This window comes from Citrus sinensis, chromosome 7 (genome assembly GCF_022201045.2).
Source record: "Citrus sinensis cultivar Valencia sweet orange chromosome 7, DVS_A1.0, whole genome shotgun sequence".
Classification (NCBI taxonomy): domain Eukaryota; kingdom Viridiplantae; phylum Streptophyta; class Magnoliopsida; order Sapindales; family Rutaceae; genus Citrus; species Citrus sinensis.
In genome coordinates, this window is record NC_068562.1 from 14,999,871 (window position 1) to 15,019,335 (window position 19,465).

General features: G+C 32.5%; 2 protein-coding genes across 5 annotated transcripts; one reads left to right on the forward strand and one right to left on the reverse strand.

Annotated features, from left to right (window-relative positions):
- Nucleotides 1-3,785: 3,785 nt before the first annotated feature.
- Nucleotides 3,786-7,827, reverse strand: LOC102618498 (26S proteasome regulatory subunit 7). Of its 3 annotated transcripts, none has more exons than XM_006493301.4 (11): nucleotides 7,645-7,827; nucleotides 7,032-7,140; nucleotides 6,840-6,921; nucleotides 6,636-6,727; nucleotides 6,480-6,557; nucleotides 6,056-6,117; nucleotides 5,318-5,462; nucleotides 4,958-5,176; nucleotides 4,679-4,860; nucleotides 4,333-4,508; nucleotides 3,786-4,146 (listed from the first exon to the last, which is right to left on the reverse strand). In XM_006493301.4, the coding sequence occupies exons 2-11, from the start codon at nucleotides 7,116-7,118 to the stop codon at nucleotides 3,989-3,991; spliced, it is 1,281 nt and encodes a 426-aa protein (XP_006493364.2). In that variant the 5' UTR covers nucleotides 7,119-7,140; nucleotides 7,645-7,827; the 3' UTR covers nucleotides 3,786-3,988. The 3 variants fall into 3 exon arrangements, with proteins under 3 accessions (XP_006493364.2, XP_006493365.2, XP_006493363.2); XM_006493302.4 differs by having other exon boundaries at nucleotides 7,032-7,133; nucleotides 7,645-7,826; XM_006493300.4 differs by having other exon boundaries at nucleotides 7,032-7,150; nucleotides 7,645-7,826.
- A 2,298-nt stretch (nucleotides 7,828-10,125) lies between these two features.
- Nucleotides 10,126-17,678, forward strand: LOC102619183 (hypothetical protein). Of its 2 annotated transcripts, XM_006493303.3 has the most exons (13): nucleotides 10,126-10,560; nucleotides 11,641-11,671; nucleotides 12,012-12,104; nucleotides 12,184-12,246; nucleotides 12,702-12,813; nucleotides 13,202-13,287; nucleotides 13,693-13,743; nucleotides 14,042-14,100; nucleotides 14,206-14,308; nucleotides 14,426-14,486; nucleotides 15,162-15,244; nucleotides 15,323-15,403; nucleotides 17,327-17,678. In XM_006493303.3, exons 1-13 carry the CDS (start codon nucleotides 10,220-10,222, stop codon nucleotides 17,384-17,386), a joined length of 1,224 nt encoding a protein of 407 aa, XP_006493366.2. In that variant the 5' UTR covers nucleotides 10,126-10,219; the 3' UTR covers nucleotides 17,387-17,678. The 2 variants fall into 2 exon arrangements, with proteins under 2 accessions (XP_006493366.2, XP_052287414.1); XM_052431454.1 differs by lacking the exon at nucleotides 13,693-13,743 and having other exon boundaries at nucleotides 10,129-10,560.
- Nucleotides 17,679-19,465: the final 1,787 nt, after the last annotated feature.

Here is a 19,465-nt window from a genome sequence, read left to right on the forward strand (position 1 = left end):
ATTTAGTACAAAACTAATACTAATAAAGTTTAATTACTGCAATTTATTACGACACCAACATTATAAGAGTAGCAAACATTAAATAGAACACAGAAATAGGCTACTGATTAATGTAAGACAATACCAATATTGTGCTATATTAAGGGAGAAAAGGGTAGCATACACACGTAAATAATTATATGTAATAAAAACTCAATGCTGATACATATTAAGATTACCAATCAGTAATAAAGTGGATAAATTTTCTTCGTTGTAGAATTAACACACATAAGCTTGATGATTAACAATATAATTGCGTTACTAAGGTTAGGAGAAGAAAATTCACTTAAAAATTTGAGCTAATCTTCTTATTTTCTTTCACTAGGCATGCAATCTAAACCAAAATTCACAGCAATTCTACCCAATTTTTCCAATTCTGCAAAAAAACCACCCAGCTAGACAAAAAAAAAAAAAAACCCAAATCCAATACACCCACCAAAAACAAAATTTTTCACAGAAATGTCAAAACAAAAATTCAAACATCAATCAATTATTTTTCAATTAGTTTCGAACCTGCAGAAGAAATGTCAAAAGAAAAAATTAAATTCCAAAAGCTTATTACACAAAATCATACCAGCTTATCATATCTTGCATTGCTTAAATTCTAGAAGCTTAAATTCCATTTATTTATTGTTTGCCGAGAAAATGCAAGAAAAGTAAAAGAAAAAGAAAAAGTTGAAAAAAAGGCACGATTTTCCTTACTTAATGTTTGCCAAGAGAGAGTTGGAAACAGTGCTGCTTGTCGTGAGGAGGACACAGAAACAGAGCTACTTTGCTGTGACAGACGAGAAACGGAAAGAGTGATGCTTTGTCGTGAGCCCGTGACAGAGGAGGGAGACAAAAACAGTGCTGCTTTGCTGTGAGGAGGAGTGCTTTGTTGTGAACGATGATGGTGCGTCGCCGTGAGGAGTGCTTTGTTGCGAACGAGGATAAGGGCTTTGCTGTGAACGATGATGGTGATTTTTCGTGAGGAGAGACGAGTGGATGAGGAAGCGTGCTTTGTCGTGAGGAGTGCTTTGCCGTGAACGATAATAGTGATTTGCGTGAGGAGAGAGGAGTGGATGAGGAAGCCTGGCTAGAGATAAGGTTTGGATTTCATTCTATCGTTAACCCATTTCTTTATTCATTTTTTAAATTTTTTTATTGTTTCAATTGGTGAGAGAAATAAGAATCGTAACGACAGCAACTGCTGCCGTTTCTCTCATGATTCTCTTATTTCTCTCGCTCCCTAACATTTTCCTTTTATCATCATCCCTTTTGCACCCCAATGCCCACTTGTTTCATTTGCCTTTTACGTGTAAAAAAAAAAAAATTTTAAAGAAAACGCTAGAGGAAGGCTTTGAACCTGGGACCTTGTGGTTAACAGCTACAGGCTCTAACCAACTTACAACCAAGCAAATCTCACCAGCCTGTTTGGTCCCATGACTTTTTTATTCATTTTCTGATTATAAGTTACAATACTTACGAAAATCCTGCCAAGCAACTTTGTAAATCATTTTAAATGGATCCCACTCAAAAAATAAATTATTTATATTATAAAATAAAATAATATATCTCATTTGTTTTATATTTTACTAATTTTTCAAATATCACCGCCAAACTTTTTTTATTTTTTCAAAGCTACATATGAAATAAACGACAAGGGTTAACAAATTTACCGAAAACTAATAATATCTACTTTACGAAACAAATACAAAGCATCACTTAAAACACAACACCAAACGCACCCTTTATCTCCATTCTCCTCACACATGCCAATCCTCAATTTCATTGGTTTGTCACTTTAGACTTATGCCCAAACCATTGACGCAGTAAGGTTCAGTTGCATGTGGTTGACTTGTGATAATCAATATGTGCATCCATCTAAGTTATAGTAAATTTTCAATTTTTTTCTAGTCACCAAATCATTATTTTTCAATTTTAGGCTAGTATTTAATCACAGTTGTGTGTGTGCGTGTGTGTATAAAATACCTTTAGCAGGTAAAAGCGAATGTCTAAGATAAGGATACTCCCGAATTAGATGATAGGCCAGCCACTCCTATAAATAGCGGTAGACACACTGCAACCACAATAGGCACGCTTGTCCATTTGTGTCGACAAGTCGATAACTTATCATCATGTTGTCCATGCATTTATACTCTTTGGCTGTGAGGTCAATATATCGTTCCTGGCCGCAACTACAATAATATATAATTTCGAATAGGGATAGACATCGGTTCAGTATCAGTATCAGGCAGATCTAAAGATTTGGTACATAATTAAAGTATAAGCCGAACTAAAACCAAACCAGTCAGTTCATTTATGTGCGTGTGTGTCTGTATATAATTTTATGAAATGAAATTACTTATAATATCTTATTATATCATGCCATGTGGACAGGGGCGGATGCAATATGTGACCAGTGGGCCCCCGTTGGCTAAAAAAATTCTAAGAATAAAAGAATGAATATTTAAGATTTTTAATTAACCCCCATTAAATCTATTAAAATTGACCTTATAAATTTATAAACTCACAAAATTTAAACTTTATCTTTTAGAATTATAAAAGCCTACACTATAATTAAAAATAATGATAGGTCATCATTACAAATATTTTTCTATTCTTCAAAATACGTCGAGAATAATTATAAATGTATAAACAAATATTTTATATATTTAAAGTTTTAGTTTTAAAATTTTACTATTTTGTAATCTAGCGCCCAGTAAATTATTTTTCTAGATCCGCCACTGCATTATGTATATATACATATATATTTAATTCGGTATTGGTTCTAAAAATTTGAACCAAGAACCGAATTGGAAATCGGTTTGATTCTCGGTTCATATTTATCAATTTTTCTAAAAATTTAGAACCGAATTAAAATTAGAAAAAAATGAATCGAACCAATTTTTTTGGGAACTGGTTCAATTCTGTCGCCCCCCTAACTTTTATACCTACTGGAAACAGAATTTTTATTATCACAATTTTTACTAAATGCATTCAACACATGATTATTATTCTCAAGTGAGTTGATTTTCGTTTTAATAAAGTAAGGACGTTGCTAAAATATAAAGAGGAGGGGAAAAAAAAAGAACTCTATTGGGCAGACTTAATTTTCATTTATAGAATTCAAATTTCAATCCAATTTCAAAATTCAATCCAACGGTGTATTCTCAAGTAAAAATGTTTGGCATCTGAATATCATTCATCTACTATTTGATTGAATGGATCAAATAAATAAGAAATAAGTATCTTATAATTTATCTCCTTCTAAATTGGCTTATTAGCGTATAGTGTGCATAACAAACCAAATTTTGAGATTGTTTGAGGAGAAAATGTTGAATTGCTCTCAAATCACCTTGTAAACGCTACTTCACTGATGGTCTTTAATTCTCTAACCCCTACTTCGAGAGTATTCAAGAAGCTCCTTTTAAAGATCACTAGGATTTCCAAGAAAAGAATAAATTTTGCAGTAATGTTGTTCTATTATATATTTAAAATAATGCCCCCCGAATGGTTATATATATTTTCAGAGTGAATTTTACTAATAAAACTTTATATCCAAGTTTTATATTCCTGTTTCAGCAAGGACCCTTCTATTGAAGTAACTCTTTAAAGGACCGGATTCATAACATTTTATCAAGATATTTTAGGACAAATCCTATAAACATTTCTTTGTAAACGTTGAAGTTATATGTAAGATATGATTCCTCTAAATTTATCAACTGTTTTTTTCTCTTTCGAATATACATAATATACCCAATAAGTTCAAAAGAAGGTCGTCTTAATTTTGTTTCAAAGTTTTCAGTCTTAACAGATAATGTGAGGAAACCAAAATGGTGCACATGTAAACATTGGCGCACTGATTTAAACTGATAATTGAATTTGAAATCAATCAAAAATCTCCCTGAAAAGGAACTGAACCATAATTAACAGTGGGGAAAGGAAACTACTGGTTCTCATTTCTTAATCAATTGTAGACCATGTATTTCGGCGTTGCACTGAACTTTTGGTACCCTTTGATGACTTTATTCACTGCATCAAGGAAATCTTTCTCTGTCACGGTTTTCCTACGTGCTCGAATGGCAAACATTCCAGCTTCGGTGCACACGCTTCTTATATCAGCTCCTGTAGAAAAGACTCAAATGTCAGGAAACCAAACCAAACCAAATAATTAAAGATAAGGCATAAATACATACACATCAAAGATGACTTCAGTTACATTATTAATATAACTCCTATAAACATAAAGCATTTTGCAGTAGTCATCATGAGGATTTACCATGAAGCAACTCCTAAAAGGTGAATGCTTACCAGTGGAATTGGGGCAAAGCCGAGACAAAAGTTCAAACCGGATATCTCTTTCGCAGTTCATGGTTCGTGTATGGATCTTAAATATTTGCGTCCGGCTCTCCAAATCCGGGAGGCCAAACTCAACCTTACGATCCAACCGTCCAGGACGTAGCAGCGCAGGATCAAGTGTGTCAGGCCTGAAAAAGAAAGAAGCATGAGCACCTGAAAACAATTCTGCAACACTACAACTTCACAATCATCATTAACTTCAACACCACCAATGCACGCATGCATGCTTAGGAAAGTGAAAGTAACAGAAAGCAAGTTCATGCAAAACAGGTGTCGTACAGTAGGTAGCTAACTTAACCTGTTTGTAGCCATCAGAACTTTGATGTTTCCTCGAGCATCAAACCCATCAAGCTGATTCACAATTTCAAGCATTGTACGTTGAACCTCATTGTCTCCACCGACGCCATCATCAAAACGTGCACCTCCTATGGCATCAACTTCATCGAAAAATACAATACATGCCTTTTTCGAACGTGCCATCTGCAGCAGACAACATTCTTGTTGGGTAATGAGGAAACATGCAATGCAAAGGTGTAACAAAAAATCATAATATGAAATGAATGGAGCAACGCCTGACCTGAAACAGTTCACGAACCATCCGGGCTCCCTCACCTACATACTTCTGAACAAGTTCACTTCCAATGACACGAATGAAACAAGCATCAGTTCTATTAGCCACAGCTCTGGCTAGAAGCGTTTTACCAGTCCCTGGAGGACCATAGCATAGAACACCCTTAGGAGGATCAATTCCAAGCTTTACGAACTTCTCAGGATGAAGCATAGGTAGCTCAACAACCTACAAGAAATGAAATTCATTAATACATCTGCCAGTTATAACTATCTTGTTTCTTAAGTCATTTTCAAATTTATTATTTACTCATGTTGTTCACTCAATTTGTATTCAAGTAATAAGCAAGTAAAAGTATGAAATACTAACTTCTCGCATCTTTTCAATCTGCTCCTTACATCCACCAACATCATTATATGTCACATCTGGTTTCTCTTCCACAGTCATCATGGTTACACTTGGATCAATTTTTGGAGGCAAGGGAATTTGAATTTGATATTTATTCCGGTCAACCCTGGAATGGTCAGTATGAAATAATATTATTCCATTAGTAAACTTTTTTTCCCTATTTTTAGGTAATTCAATTCAGTTAAACACCAATGCAGTGTAGAAAAAATTAGATTGAACATCCATTCCAAAAGAAAATTAAATAACATACAAAATAAAATACGAAGAACAACCCAAGTATCCACTGGTTTGCTCAAATCTTGTAATATGTTATTGACATAATTATTGTTATTATTATTTTAATAGAATTGTAATATATATTTCACTCTCCACTTATTAGTATGATTACTTGATATTCTCATCATTTACTACATCAAACCATAAATTCCATTTTATCAAAATATCTCCTTCCACTTTCAAACAAAATCATCAATCAGAGACATCTGACAGCCAAGTATGCACACTTCGAACTTTCCAACTAACTCTATTTATATTGATCCGATATAGGAAACCCAGATTTACAGTTCAGTGTAACACATAAACATTCCATATGTACTATGAATTAGGAATATGACGGAAAAGGAAATTAATAAAACAATAGAGTATAGAGGCTCATCACGATAATTCTAGACAAAATTCATTCAAAAGCACAAAACTTACCCCACACGCATCCCTTCTTCAATATCAGTAGGGGAAACTTTGTCACCAAGCCCAACGACAAACTGAGTTGAGATAGTAAAAAGTTATGTTAGACCCAACATGCACAAAAACAACATTATAATCAAAGGCTGATCATACAATTTGCACACAATTGATGTGAGACAATCCATAATGACATTTATTTTTGCATCCAAAAAGGACTAAGTATTACATCTGCACATTATTTCAGACCAGAAACTTTAGGAGAATGCTCATCAAAAAGAAAGAGTTACTAGTTCCAGTAAACATTTAATCATTAATCAAAATGGTAAATTTTATATATAGGAAACATTGATATATAAAAAGAATAAAAATTACACACAAAATTTATTCACAAGAACTAATAAATTACTGGTAAAAAAGGACATAGGAAATAAAAATATACCTTGGCAATTTGCTTAACATTTATTACATATTTAGCATCTTCAGAATTTGGATTGATAATCTTGGTGCATCTCGCAACCTAAGCCGCAAAATCATTGAACAAGTGAGAAACACAAAGCCCAAATATTTTATTAAACCTTATAAAAAAGTACAATACCTGAAGAGGCTGCTCCTCTTGCATCATCTGCTTATCAGAAACAAGATCCCACTGGCTGGGTGCAGCTAAGCCTGTGTCAGATTCCTTGATACCTATTACATTACAGAAGTGACATGATCTCATTAAACAGAATCAGGGGTTTGTCCCATAAAATGACACATACCAAATGAGTGATGCAGATGTAATTATAACAAAGTTCTATACCACACAAGTCATTGACTTTCTTGGCCATGTCCTTAATCTCCTTCTCTGCTTTCTTTATGCTAGTAGAATACGGTCCTAAACCCTGCATAAACAATTTCAAGCGACACAAATATCAGCCTTCGCTGGTGATTATTACCATATCCAATGAATGACAGACAAGAAATTAGAGTTCAAGAAAGAAAGAATCCATACATATGTTTTAAGCAGTGCAATGTCATCTTCATCAAGAGGTCTGGGATTCTTCTCGTCCTTGATCTCATCTTCCGGCTCAGGTGCCATTGTTTTATGAATTTCCTGATTGCTTGCAAGTTCTAAGACCAAAATTAAATCATATATAATTTGATGGATTAAAGAAAACCCAAATTAAATACAATTCATAATCGGCAGAGGTTTTCAAAAAGTTTCCAATCACCCATTCTAGTCTTGAAAAATTAAAATCACCCAACAAAAGGACTAACATTTATATAACCATGAAAATGATAAATATCATTTGACAAAACTTCTTTTTCCTCTTTGTTTATATAATTAAGTAATATTTTCTTCTACATTAATGATAACTAACACAAAGCATAAATAATACATCATAAATTTTTAATAGTTATGCAGAATTGCTCACACTCAACTTAACAAAATAAAAAGAATATTATTTGTGATATAGAAAATTAACTCTTTAACTCTGTACAATTTTTTTTTCATAAACCCTAATTAAATCTTAAACGGCAAACGGCAAACCAAAACCGTAAAACGTTAAAAACAAAATTACAAGAACGAAATAGTTGATTGAGATTTGAGAGCTGATGTGTACCTAGAGAGGAAGATTGGGCGTTGAAAACCGTCGGCGAGGTCTTTCTGAGGAAACGGTGTCGTCGAGGTGTTTGGCTTGAAAGAGAGGCACGACCGCACGAGTTTCCTTGAGGTGGTAGGATCCGATCTGTGGTGACGAGTTTCTTTATCGGGTCAGGTATTCACAATTTTTGTTAAAGTTTCATATAGCCCATGTTTTTATGTTTTCACTGAATTTCCCGTTTTCATTTTTGTTTCCGTAATAAAGTTTCGGCCGTCATACTGTAAAGTGAAAAACACATAAAACATGATTAATTTGACAATAATTAAAAAAAAAAAAATAGTTATACATGTTTTACTTATTCCACAAAACATACTCTAAAATATATTATAAAGCGGTTTTTTGTGCGCTCGTCAATGTTTAATAAAAATACTTTTATTTCATCTTTCACTGAAGAACCAAATCTCTATTGTAAGTAATATTTTTTTCTTTTCATTATTGATATCTTTATTTATGAAATAATAACCAACGAATACACGCCCACTATTTTTTATTACATTCAATTTCAAACAAAATTGCTGTTTTTATTTTCAAAATACAGACACACTAAATTCAAAATCAACAAGTCATTGAAATTCCATTTTCATGCTCATTTATTTTATGAAAAATAACAATTGAGAAACAATATCGATGCACCCTAGAATCTCAACATGTCCGAATTAATTAAGGTGGTAGTTTTTTTTAAAAAATCTGAATAGACCTGAATTAGTCTGAATTCTGAATAAAATTAAATTTTTTAATCTAAATGATATATTTATTTTTTTAATCTAAATCTTTGATAACAAGCATTAGGTTGGTTTTTTTTTTTTCATTTTAAAAGGTTTAAAAGATAGTACTTTTACATTTGTGCGTTTACAAATTTTAAATACTAGGTAAACAAATATTTCAAGGAATATAAATAAGAGTATTTTATCATAATATAAATCATGTTCAATTAAATGCAAACCTTTAATATTCTAAATTAGAGCATGTTAATCAATTTTATTATAGTTTATAATGTATTATATGAAAAATATTCAAAAAAATTGTAAATATAAATAATGTTAATTTGAATATATAAAAAGATAAAAATAATAATAATCTACTACTATATTTTCATTATCAAAACTCATGAAGATGAATAATAATACTAATTGCTAAGTTTTTATTTAAATAACGATAAAAAATAATTAATTAGATAGGGTCATTTTTGGAGAATATCTTTTTTGATTTATTCAAACTTTTTAAATTAAATAAAAAGTTAAAAAAATTGACTTAATAACTTAACAACTTAATGACTAAAAATTTTCATTAAGTTGAAAATCAAACAAATTTAATGACTTAACTGATTGAAATTAAATCAAATATGTCATTAAATTTAAAACAAAAAAACAAAAAATAAAAAAAACAAACGCACCCTAAGACAAATCTACCTTCAACACGCATAAAAATGACTAAGAAAAAAAGCCGCACAAAGGAGGAGCGTGGGTTGGGTAGGCATAGCCAGCCACAAGCAGTGAAGGCATTAGATGAGAGAATGACGAGCATAGTGCAATACAACCCCCTCCCATTTTACGTTTAAATTTTAAGTTCTCAATTCTAGCTCCAAAGTTTTCGTTTTTAAGTAACTAACTTATGATATATTGTGCATAATGTATCGTAATTAGGTGATTAACAATAAAAAATTTGAAAGACCTAGAAAAAATTTAGATTTAGACCAATTTTGATATCTTATTAATTTGTCATTAAAAGTAATTATATCCTCAACTCCTCAAGAATATTGAAAATATAATTAACCATTACAAGCTTCTAATAATATTTCATAAGTTCTTCAAGTTTTTGTTTTACATCAACCATTAATTTCATTAGTCACTATTAAATTATTTAAGATAAAAAAACTAATTTGCCTTGTTCTAAAATATTAAATAAGATTTTATTTTAGATTTTTCTTTACAGTGTTTAACAGTTATAATAGAAAGTTGGTTGATATAAAATAAAAATTTGTGGTGGTTTTAAAATATTATTAAAAACTATTAGTGACTACCAGTATTTTTGATATTCTTTGCTTGAGGGATAATTTCCCATATAATGCACTATTATGCAATTCTTTAATCTTCGCTTAAAAAGTTTTAATTTTTTATAGCAACAACCAAGACTTTTATCTTATAGGGAAAGATCTCGCCTAATTTATATCAAATTGGTTGGTCATTCTGTTTAGAACTTTCTTTCACAATAAAATCCAATTTAACAAAAATAAATAAATAAAATAAAACGGATTTTGCTATGTTACAATTAATGTAACATACACAAGCCACAAGAACCACACAAATATGTGGGTCCCATAATTTGTGTGGTTCTGGTGGCTTGTGTATGTTACATTAATTGTAATATAGGGACTCCCAAAACAAATAAAACAAGATTGACTATAAAACGAACACGTGTAGCAATCCTAGCGTTGAAGTTGATTCCCATATCCAAAGGCAATCCATACTTTCCCTCGCTCTCATGAATCAGAGCAACTTAACCGTAACCGATTAACCGTTAACGACAACCTTCAATGGCCATGTCTCACATGGCGTCCACTCTCCCCTCTCCTCTCTCTTTCCTCCTCCTCCGCCATTCTCTCCCTCCATATATTCCACGTCAGCATTCTCTCTCCTCTCCTCTCTCAAAACGCCAACACTCGCACCAAATCCTCTGCGCTAAAAAGAGCAGCAGCAGCAGCAACAACAGCAAGCAGCAGAAGCCAAAAGCACAAACAGCTTCTAGTTCTTTGGGACCCAAAGCTGGGATTGCCATTTACAAGCCAAAGTCTTATGAAGTACTCGCCGCTGATGCTGCTAACTCACTCGCTTTTGCTCTTCAAGATGGCAAAACCCGCTTGGAAATCGACTTCCCGTAATTACCCTTTTCTTTTTGTTTTTTTTTTTATAATAATTCTGCATTTTTATGGAAATTTTTTAATTTAGGTACTGTATGCAATTACTTGAATTAAGCAGAAGATATCCATTTAAGGCCCATGTTTGAATTGGTGTTTTTGAGCTTTTTTTTGTTATTTGATTACTTATTTTGGAAGAAGAATGGCATATTATTTAATTTTGAGCTGCTCAAATAGTGAAAGTTCTGTTCTTTAGTGGTTTTATGAATACCCATTTGATTGGTTCAGCTTCAAATTGAATGCTGGCAACACCTTTTTTTTTTTGTTTTGACTTTGTACCCGTTTCTTTCTATACTTATTCTTGAACTTTAATACTGAAATCTGGATGTTGGGGAATAACAATCTCAAATTTTGCGGGTTATCTTTTGGGATTAGCTTTGCTGGATTTCTTAGGATGTCTTGTTGAGTTTGACAATGAGCTTACTATTTAAAGGGAATTTTATGTTCACGTTTAATTGGTTACCTGTGGGTTGCTTGGTTTTGAGTTCGCGTGAGTTAATTTAGTACAAAAACTGGGTGGTTTTTCGGATTTGAACATTTTCAATAAATTGTCCTCCCACTTGTTTCTTAAAAATTGGGTGGCATTTCATATTTGAGGATTTTTCCTAATGTCTGTCTTGTTCTTATTTTGGAATTGTAATTAGCTAGCAATAATGATAATACTGCTTTTTAGTTTTGGATTGTTCATATTCCTCATTAAGTTGGGATTTTGTAATCAATCAGTTCCTAATCAAGAACAAGTTTGAAAAAAAATAGTGAAATATTAGAACATTATTATGAAGCTCTTTGGAAAAAGATGGGATTTGATTGCATGAATAGTGGCAAGCAGTGTGTAAACTGGGCTGCATGATGGTGATGATATGACACCTAAGGTCAGAAAACCTTTTTGCAGTTGTAAAAATAATGTTATTTTTTGTTTGGGGATACGTGTCATGGACTCCAACACTGAACTTTCCCATTAGCCCCTCATAAAAATTAAAAGATAATAATTATGTTTTTTATTATTGTCAATCACTTATCTTTATTTTTCTCTTCTCCAGGCCCTTACCAAGCAACATTTCCTCTTATAAGGTACCTCTTTGATCTCCTAAGTTCCTTAGAAAGTTTACTGAACCATTTATAATTGATCAAGGTGCTGATGTTTTGATAGCTTTCTGCAAATTTTTGACTGGTTTTATGTATTGACCAGTTTCCGTTATTATATATAGTTTAGGTTTTAGAATCTCATTTTATGATTTTTAGATGATATGCATGAATGATTTTGTTACTGGAAGGAATTTTGCAGTATTAATGCAATTTTATTTACAAGTAAATTTGTTTGTCCGTGAAAATATTAGTTCAGCAGATGATTTTTACAAAGAAAAGAAATAGAACATGTACATGCCTTTCTTGAAATCTTATTTATGTGAAGGGGTCTTCAGATGAGTTCATAGATGCCAACATTCAACTTGCATTGGCTGTTGTCAGAAAGCTCCAAGAAAGAATGGAAACCAGAGCTTGCATCGTAAGAAGAAAGTTCCTTTCATATAAACTTTTGATACTCCAATTGGATAAATGACTTGATGGAGTTTGTCCAATCTCAGGTGTTTCCTGATAAGCCAGAAAAGGGCAGGGCCTCTCGGCTTTTCAAAACAGCTCTTGATTCTGTAAGTATACACATTCTGACCAGGTTACATTTTGTTTTGTTGCACTTTAGCATTGTGCTAGGTTCCTTTTGGTTTTCTGCTTTTTTTTTTCTTTTGGAGGGGGGGGGGGGGGGGGGGGGGTTTTGGGTTTTCACATTTCAAGAAGCACTTTGTATGGTTTCGCTTCAGCGCACGTGTGGATTGTTGGCTTGTTCAGGTGGAGCTGGGTAAGACTGAAGCCAATGCTCAAAAGAAGAACAAAACAACTTTCCCTGCACTAGAATAATTAATATTTCCAAACAACATTTTCCATTGATGCTATTTATAATTTTTTAACATGTTAATGACTAAATCTAATTTTTTCTTATGTAGAGTATACAGCATTGGTTTCAAAAACTCTTACTAACATAAAAACCTTTAGCATAGGAGTTCTTGTATTCTTAGTTGGATTTCAGTCTTTGATTCATTTCTTTCAGATTGATGGTATAACCATAGGTTCCCTGGATGACGTCCCCACTGGTGCTGTCAGAAGTTTTTTCAGCTCAATTAGGAACACCCTGGATTTTGATTTTGATGATCAAGAGGAAGGTTGGTTTTACAAATGCTTGTGAATAGGGTCCATTATTTACCATTGTATGGGTTATGCTGACTCGGGTAATGTTTGCCACTATTTTTAAACTTTTAAAGTGCAAGGAATAAGTGTGATTCAGTTATTTTTATAACAACTATAATTCTTTTTATTTGAATCAAAAGAATTATTGAATTCAATTGATTTTCTTCTACTTGAATAAGAAAGTGGGAACTACAATTTTGATGTAGTAAATTTTGCTATTAGCACCTTAAACATGTGAATCTAGGAAAAATTCTCTTGAAACTTTTGCAGGAATCTTATGTTTCAATGTAATTTAATCATTTATTTCTGAGCTCAAAATCCTTAACCAAACCACCCACCCCCCCCGCCCCAAAAAAAATGCAGGTCGTTGGCAGTCTGATGAGCCACCCACACTTTATGTGTTTATTAATTGCAGCACACGCGAACTTTCTGTCATAGAGAAGTATGTGGTATGTTGTCTTTGCTTTTAAGAAATTCGCTCACCTAGCTAATGACCTTAATGTCCAAGTTTTATTTTGGTAATAAACTCTGAGTTCATATACTGTAAACTCGTTAAAATGATGCACTGGAACTTATATAATTGTACCGCTCGACAGTTGAACAGTAATGATGTCACATAGCTAAATCCTCTTTTTTGGTTATGGCTTTCCCGAGAATCATAACAGTTGCTATTTTTTAATTTTACATCGTGCAAGAGAGAGTTAAATAAAGAACTGTTGATAGTTAAGTAGGTCTGTTGAGCAATGGTCTATTTCAGAATCCAGAAGGCATACTGGTACTCTAAAAGTAATTTAAAATGAATTATATTGTTTACTATTCTCTGGGAAGCTCCATAAATCAATACTTGCCTCTAGGTTTTATTTGAAGAAGCGTATAGCCCTCTGTGTGGAAAATTTCTTAAGACGGTGAGATGCCTCCTCCTAAACCTATCTCAGTTATAATATTTAAAAAGCAGAATCCAGTGGTTGATGGAAAAGTTCTCTTAAAAATTTGATGTAATAAAAATTCAGTGTACCTTATGGACTATTACTGTAATGTGCATCACTACTGAATGTCACTGAGGCCTTATTTTTGGTGCTTAGACATTTAATGTAATGGCGAGAGTGCCATCAATTCCGGAACACCTTTATTGACTTACTTTGAGAAAATCCTCAAATCACAGAAAATCTTCCCCCACCTTAATTCTTTTTATAAGATTTACAGGAGAAATTTGCTATGTCAACCCCAGCGCTGCTCTTCAATCTTGAACTGGACACATTACGGTATCATCGTACCTTTGCCTTACATTGACTGATATTTGATTCCCTTATCATTGAATTACATGTTCAATACCAATATAAAAAGATGAAAAATGTTTGCTTTTGCAGCGCTGACTTGGGCATTCTGGGATTTCCATCCAAAGATTTGCATTACCGGTTTCTTTCTCAGTTTACCCCAGTGTTTTATATCCGCATCAGAGAGTACTCAAAGGTATTTCCTCTTTTGCAACTCTTCGTTGCTGTTATCGTTATCATTATTATACTTCATTTTTGTTGATTGTTTTCTAACTCCAGTTTCTGAGTAACCACTTATGGTTTACAATGTAAGACTGTACCAGTGGCACCTTTTACCATAAATTACAGTGGAGCATTATTTCGCCAGTATCCTGGTATGAAATAAAATCTTCTAAGACAGTTAAATTGATTTCTTTTTTATCATATAATTTTTCATGATTTTATTTTTGCAAATTCAATTCTGAGTTAGCTTACATTTTAGGAGATTTATGTTGTCAACGTCCAAGGTCAAGGAATCACTAGATTTCAAAATTTCATAATTTTTTATGGCCGAAGCAGTGAATGGAAAGGCTTTCCCTTCATTTTCATTCTGTTAGGACAATAATTGGGTTTCCCCCTCATTTTGTAGAAGTTCTGTTAGCATTTCTGCAGATATTTCTTGTTAGTCATTGTTAGATACTTACTGTGGAAAGTCTCTCTGTGTGCCTGACTGCTGTGGTATTCATCATGGCTTTATCGGAGAATTTTTTCTAATCTTAAGGTATGGGAAAATTCAAAATATATACTTGAATAGATACTTCCAAAATATTTATTTCGTAATTTTCTTCTGCATGGATTTCAAAAGATTTCCCTCGCCTCGTTGATTGGCTTCCTGATAGACTAGCTCCATATTATCGTCAACTTCTAGCAATTGTCTATGTTTTGTTTTGGCACTTCCCCTTTTAAAAATACATCCTCTATTTCCTCAATATTTTTATGTGCCTGATATTTGAACTCTAAACTATAACTTCATTCCTTCAAGCTCCCTTAAATGACTAGAGTTTGTGCAGGGCCTTGGCAGGTGATGCTTAAACAAGCAGATAGTTCTTATGCTTGCATAGCAGAGAGTGAAACACGCTTTACACTGAGTGAAGTATGCATCTTATTCGCCAAACTCAATTTTGATAAAATTTATCTCATGCTTCAAAAGTAATTATTGTCTGTGCTCTAGACCAAAGAAGAGCTGCTGAGAGTCCTAGGACTACAAGAAGAAGAAGGAAGTTCTTTACAGTTTCTCCGAAGAGGCTATAAGGTTTAATCTCCATACTTGAATTTCATTTTTATATATTCTACTTAAGGCTATTAGTGGTGCGATTGTGTAACTTCTTTTCTCATATTTGATGACTTTATTAAGGTCTCCATATCACACTTGATGTTCTATTCTTTTCTGACATCCTATCATCAGATAGAGTGCAAAGAGAAAATTAAAGGATTCTCTAATAAAACATGTTAATCTAAAAGGCAAACCAGCTCTGGAAAGCAAATTTTCATTATGGATTTAGGTACACTTCTGCATATTTAATTATTGATTCTTGATAGTAGAACATGAATGTTATTGGGATTCTAAGTGATGGTTTTCACCAAGCGTTCTTTTCTAAGAAGTGGTATCAAAGCCTATTCATATTAAATCCTTGAGAATTAAACAATTGGTGGTTGTTTTATAAAATTAAGAAAAATATATTTGAAAATTTAGTTTCTTAGGCTTTTTGCTGGTAGTAATGATAGCCGCCGGTGCTGAGGTTTTGGCCAAGGAAGGCGCAGTTGTTGAATCGCATCGGCAAGTAAGCCGTGGTCTAAGTAACAGCAGTAGGCCATGGATGAGGAAAAAAATAGAGTTTAAAGAAAGGTACGAGGCTAATTTGGAATTGCGTTGGGTTGATCTGACCTAATCTAGCTCTTAACCCGATCAATAGTTGACCATTAACCATTGACTGTTGATTTTGACCAAAAAAAATTTCCTGGACCACTTATCTTTTTGGACATGGAGCCCTAAATGCTTCCGAAATGACCTTCTTTATGATCATGATGCATATGTGATTTGATTTCTTTCATGTTTATATTAGAAGCGAGGGACAATTATCCTTTAATGCAAGGTTGAGATCCATGATTGCGAGAACTACTAAGAGATTCTCTTGTTATGACTTGAAGTTAGAGCCATTTAGTATAGGAATAGAATTGATATTGGTAGTAATATTAGCAAAAGTTATAGCTTAACAGAGAACAAACAAGCAAAACAAGCTTGTAGAAGTCTCAAAACAAATGTAAATTCAAATAAAGGGAAAACACATCTCAAGATATGATTGCTCTATTAATTTTTTTGGTCAAAGTCAACGATTAACAGGCAATGGTCAATTGTTGACCGAGTTAGGGCTGGATCGAGTTGGGTCAACCTAACCCGAATTCTAAACTTGTCATATGCCTTTTTTCAAAAGCTATTTTTTCTTCTCTTGATGCGTCGTTGCTTCTGTTAAATCTGCCATGGCTCGCTTCTTGGCATAGCCAACAACTGCACCTTGGTTGATCTAAATTTTACTCAATCTGCCACACTTTGGTGGTCGCGGCTTGTTTGTTGGCAGGGCCTAATAACTGCGCTTTGTTTGGCCGAACACCTCAATGATTGTGGTAACCAGAACCCGAATTTCTAAGTATATTTTTCCTTAATTCTAGAAGATAACTACTAATTGTTTAATTTTCAATTGAAGAGGCTCTAATGCCACATATTAGATAATAATATTTGGTGAAAACCATCACATAAATTCAAGGAACGTTTATGTTGTATCATTAAGAATCAATAATCGAATATGCGGAAGCGTATTTGAATCCATAATGACTAATTGCTTTCTAGAGTCATGCGGTTTGCCTTTTACATCAACACATTAAAGGACTACACCTTATGTCTCTATACATATATAAAAATTACTCTTATGTCTCTATACATTAAAGGACTACACCTTATTAGATATAGTAAAGTTCAAATTACCAAAAATTTTAATAAATCACTTTTAATTTAGTTTAATTTTATATGACAGTCTGCAATATATAATTATTCACATAGAAACCCAACGTTAGATTAAGAATTTAACATAATTGTTTCAGAAATTAAATGATAAAAAAAGTCTTCATAGTTAAATGTTTTGTGCAATAATGCATATTAACCATGTTATATAATGTGCAGAATGCCACTTGGTGGGAAGAAGATGTCGATCTAGAATTATCTTCTGCATGGCGTAGTTAAGTGATTGCAGGAATACTAATCAAGTCTTTGTAAAAGGACCAACACCACCACATTCAAGTATTTTCTCAAGCGCGTGTTGCGTTTGAAGAATGCTTTTACTTTACTCTTAGTGAAGTCTCGTTCGTGCCTTATGATGGGGTGCAAAACGAATGAATATAGGGCAAGAAAGAATCTCAGAGTTGGTTAACATATGGATTCTGATAAAGCATTGTTAAAAAGATCAAATTCGAACTTTATTCATTATTTGAATGTAATATACTGTTTATTATATTAAATTTATTGCAAATCTCAATCATCCTTCTATTAACTAAAGTTCAATCATGTTCTTTAGTAGTACAATTTTCTTTTTCATGAGGTAAAATTGTTCTTTGCAGTAAAAGAAATTAATAAAGGAATAAGGACGGGGAGTGGGATGCTTTTAAAAAAAAATATTTATGCGTTTAAATATTGTTCAAACATTTGTGGTAAAATAAAATTAACTCATTCCACTGGATCATCTCAAATAGTTTCTTTTGCAAATAATTATTGATTTGGCCAATTCAATTCTGAATACATTTTAGTTTTCTCTACCATCCCAAAGATAAAAATAATATTTATAATAGTTTTCTTTAACATCTTAACATATATATATATATAAGTAATAATAATACAAATACAATTAAAATTCATCATCAATTTTCATGTTAAAATTTTTTATATACAATGCATGCTGTAATTATTGTGATGGTTTTATATAATGCAAAATTTTTTCTTGTCAGTTGCCGAGGTGGTGTCTGGCATAGCTTTTGTTTTGGTGTTTTTTTATTTTCTAAAAACAGATGCGTAATATGCTCTTTTTTTTTTTGGGTTGGGTTATTTTTCTCACGTTGTTCTATCTTTTATTTATATTTATTTTTTTGGATATAAGTTTTTTTATATTTTGAGGTTAGTATTTGTTTAGTCCTTATATTTTTAAAAAATACATCGAAACCTTCTTATTGTTGAACTATTGACACCCTTACCGTTAGTTTTTGTTCCTTACAACTTGCTTTACAATATGACTCTCTTAGAATAATATTTCTTTTTCTTTTTCTTTTTCTTTTTGGAGAGTAATAAAAAAATAAATTAACAATTGAAGCCCAAAAATAAAATAAAAATAAAAGAATATATATTAATTTTTGTGGAAGTTCATGTATGTTCAAAAAAATTAATTTTGTAAAAAAATAAATTACCAATTATTTTTGGACATTATATTAACTCTTCATAAGAGTGTTCCACAAATATATATATATATATATATACGATCTACACTAGTAATCAACATATTCAAAGTCAGGAAGAGAAGGAACCTTCTCCTCCAACATCTCCTACGTTTTCTGCTGTTACAGAAAATGTCATTAGTGTCATTGAAAAAGAATTTGAATTAGATAAAACTCTTCTGCATAATGATTTTTATTCTGATTTAAACAAAGAAAAAAGACTTTGGTTTTTCAAACACTTTTTAAACCAAAGAAAAGAAATCCAACAATCTTATTATGAATTTGTGAATCTTCATAAAGTTCATATATTATTTTTTGATTGGTTCGAGATATATTCCTCTAATAACAACATCTCTTACCCCTTCAAAGAGTCAAATCCTATTACTATTAGGAAAAAGACCACTGAGTGGAAACTCTCCGAAAGTAATAGAACAGTCGATTCCGAGCATCCACCTCTCCGGAGTATAACCGTTGACCACGGTGAACCTCCCATTGACATTAGAGCTTCACCTTATAAAATCCCTAAACCCAATGATACTGATAGTAATTTAAGCAGTATTATCCAACAGAATAATTTCTGTAATACTAACTTAAATACTATAGGAAAACAGTTGACTAGAATAGAAAACCAATTCCAACAGTCAACCATATCTGTTTTTCCTAGTCAAAAGCCCATTCCTTCAAAACCAGATTCTGATAAAAAGCTTAAGGAACCTATTTTCAAACCTTTTCAGGTTTCGAAAACTAGCCAAAAGCTTGTTCAATAATCAAAATCAGATTTTGCTAAAGCCATTAGAGAACAACTAGATAGGATAGAAGCTGCTTCTTCCTCATCTAGCAA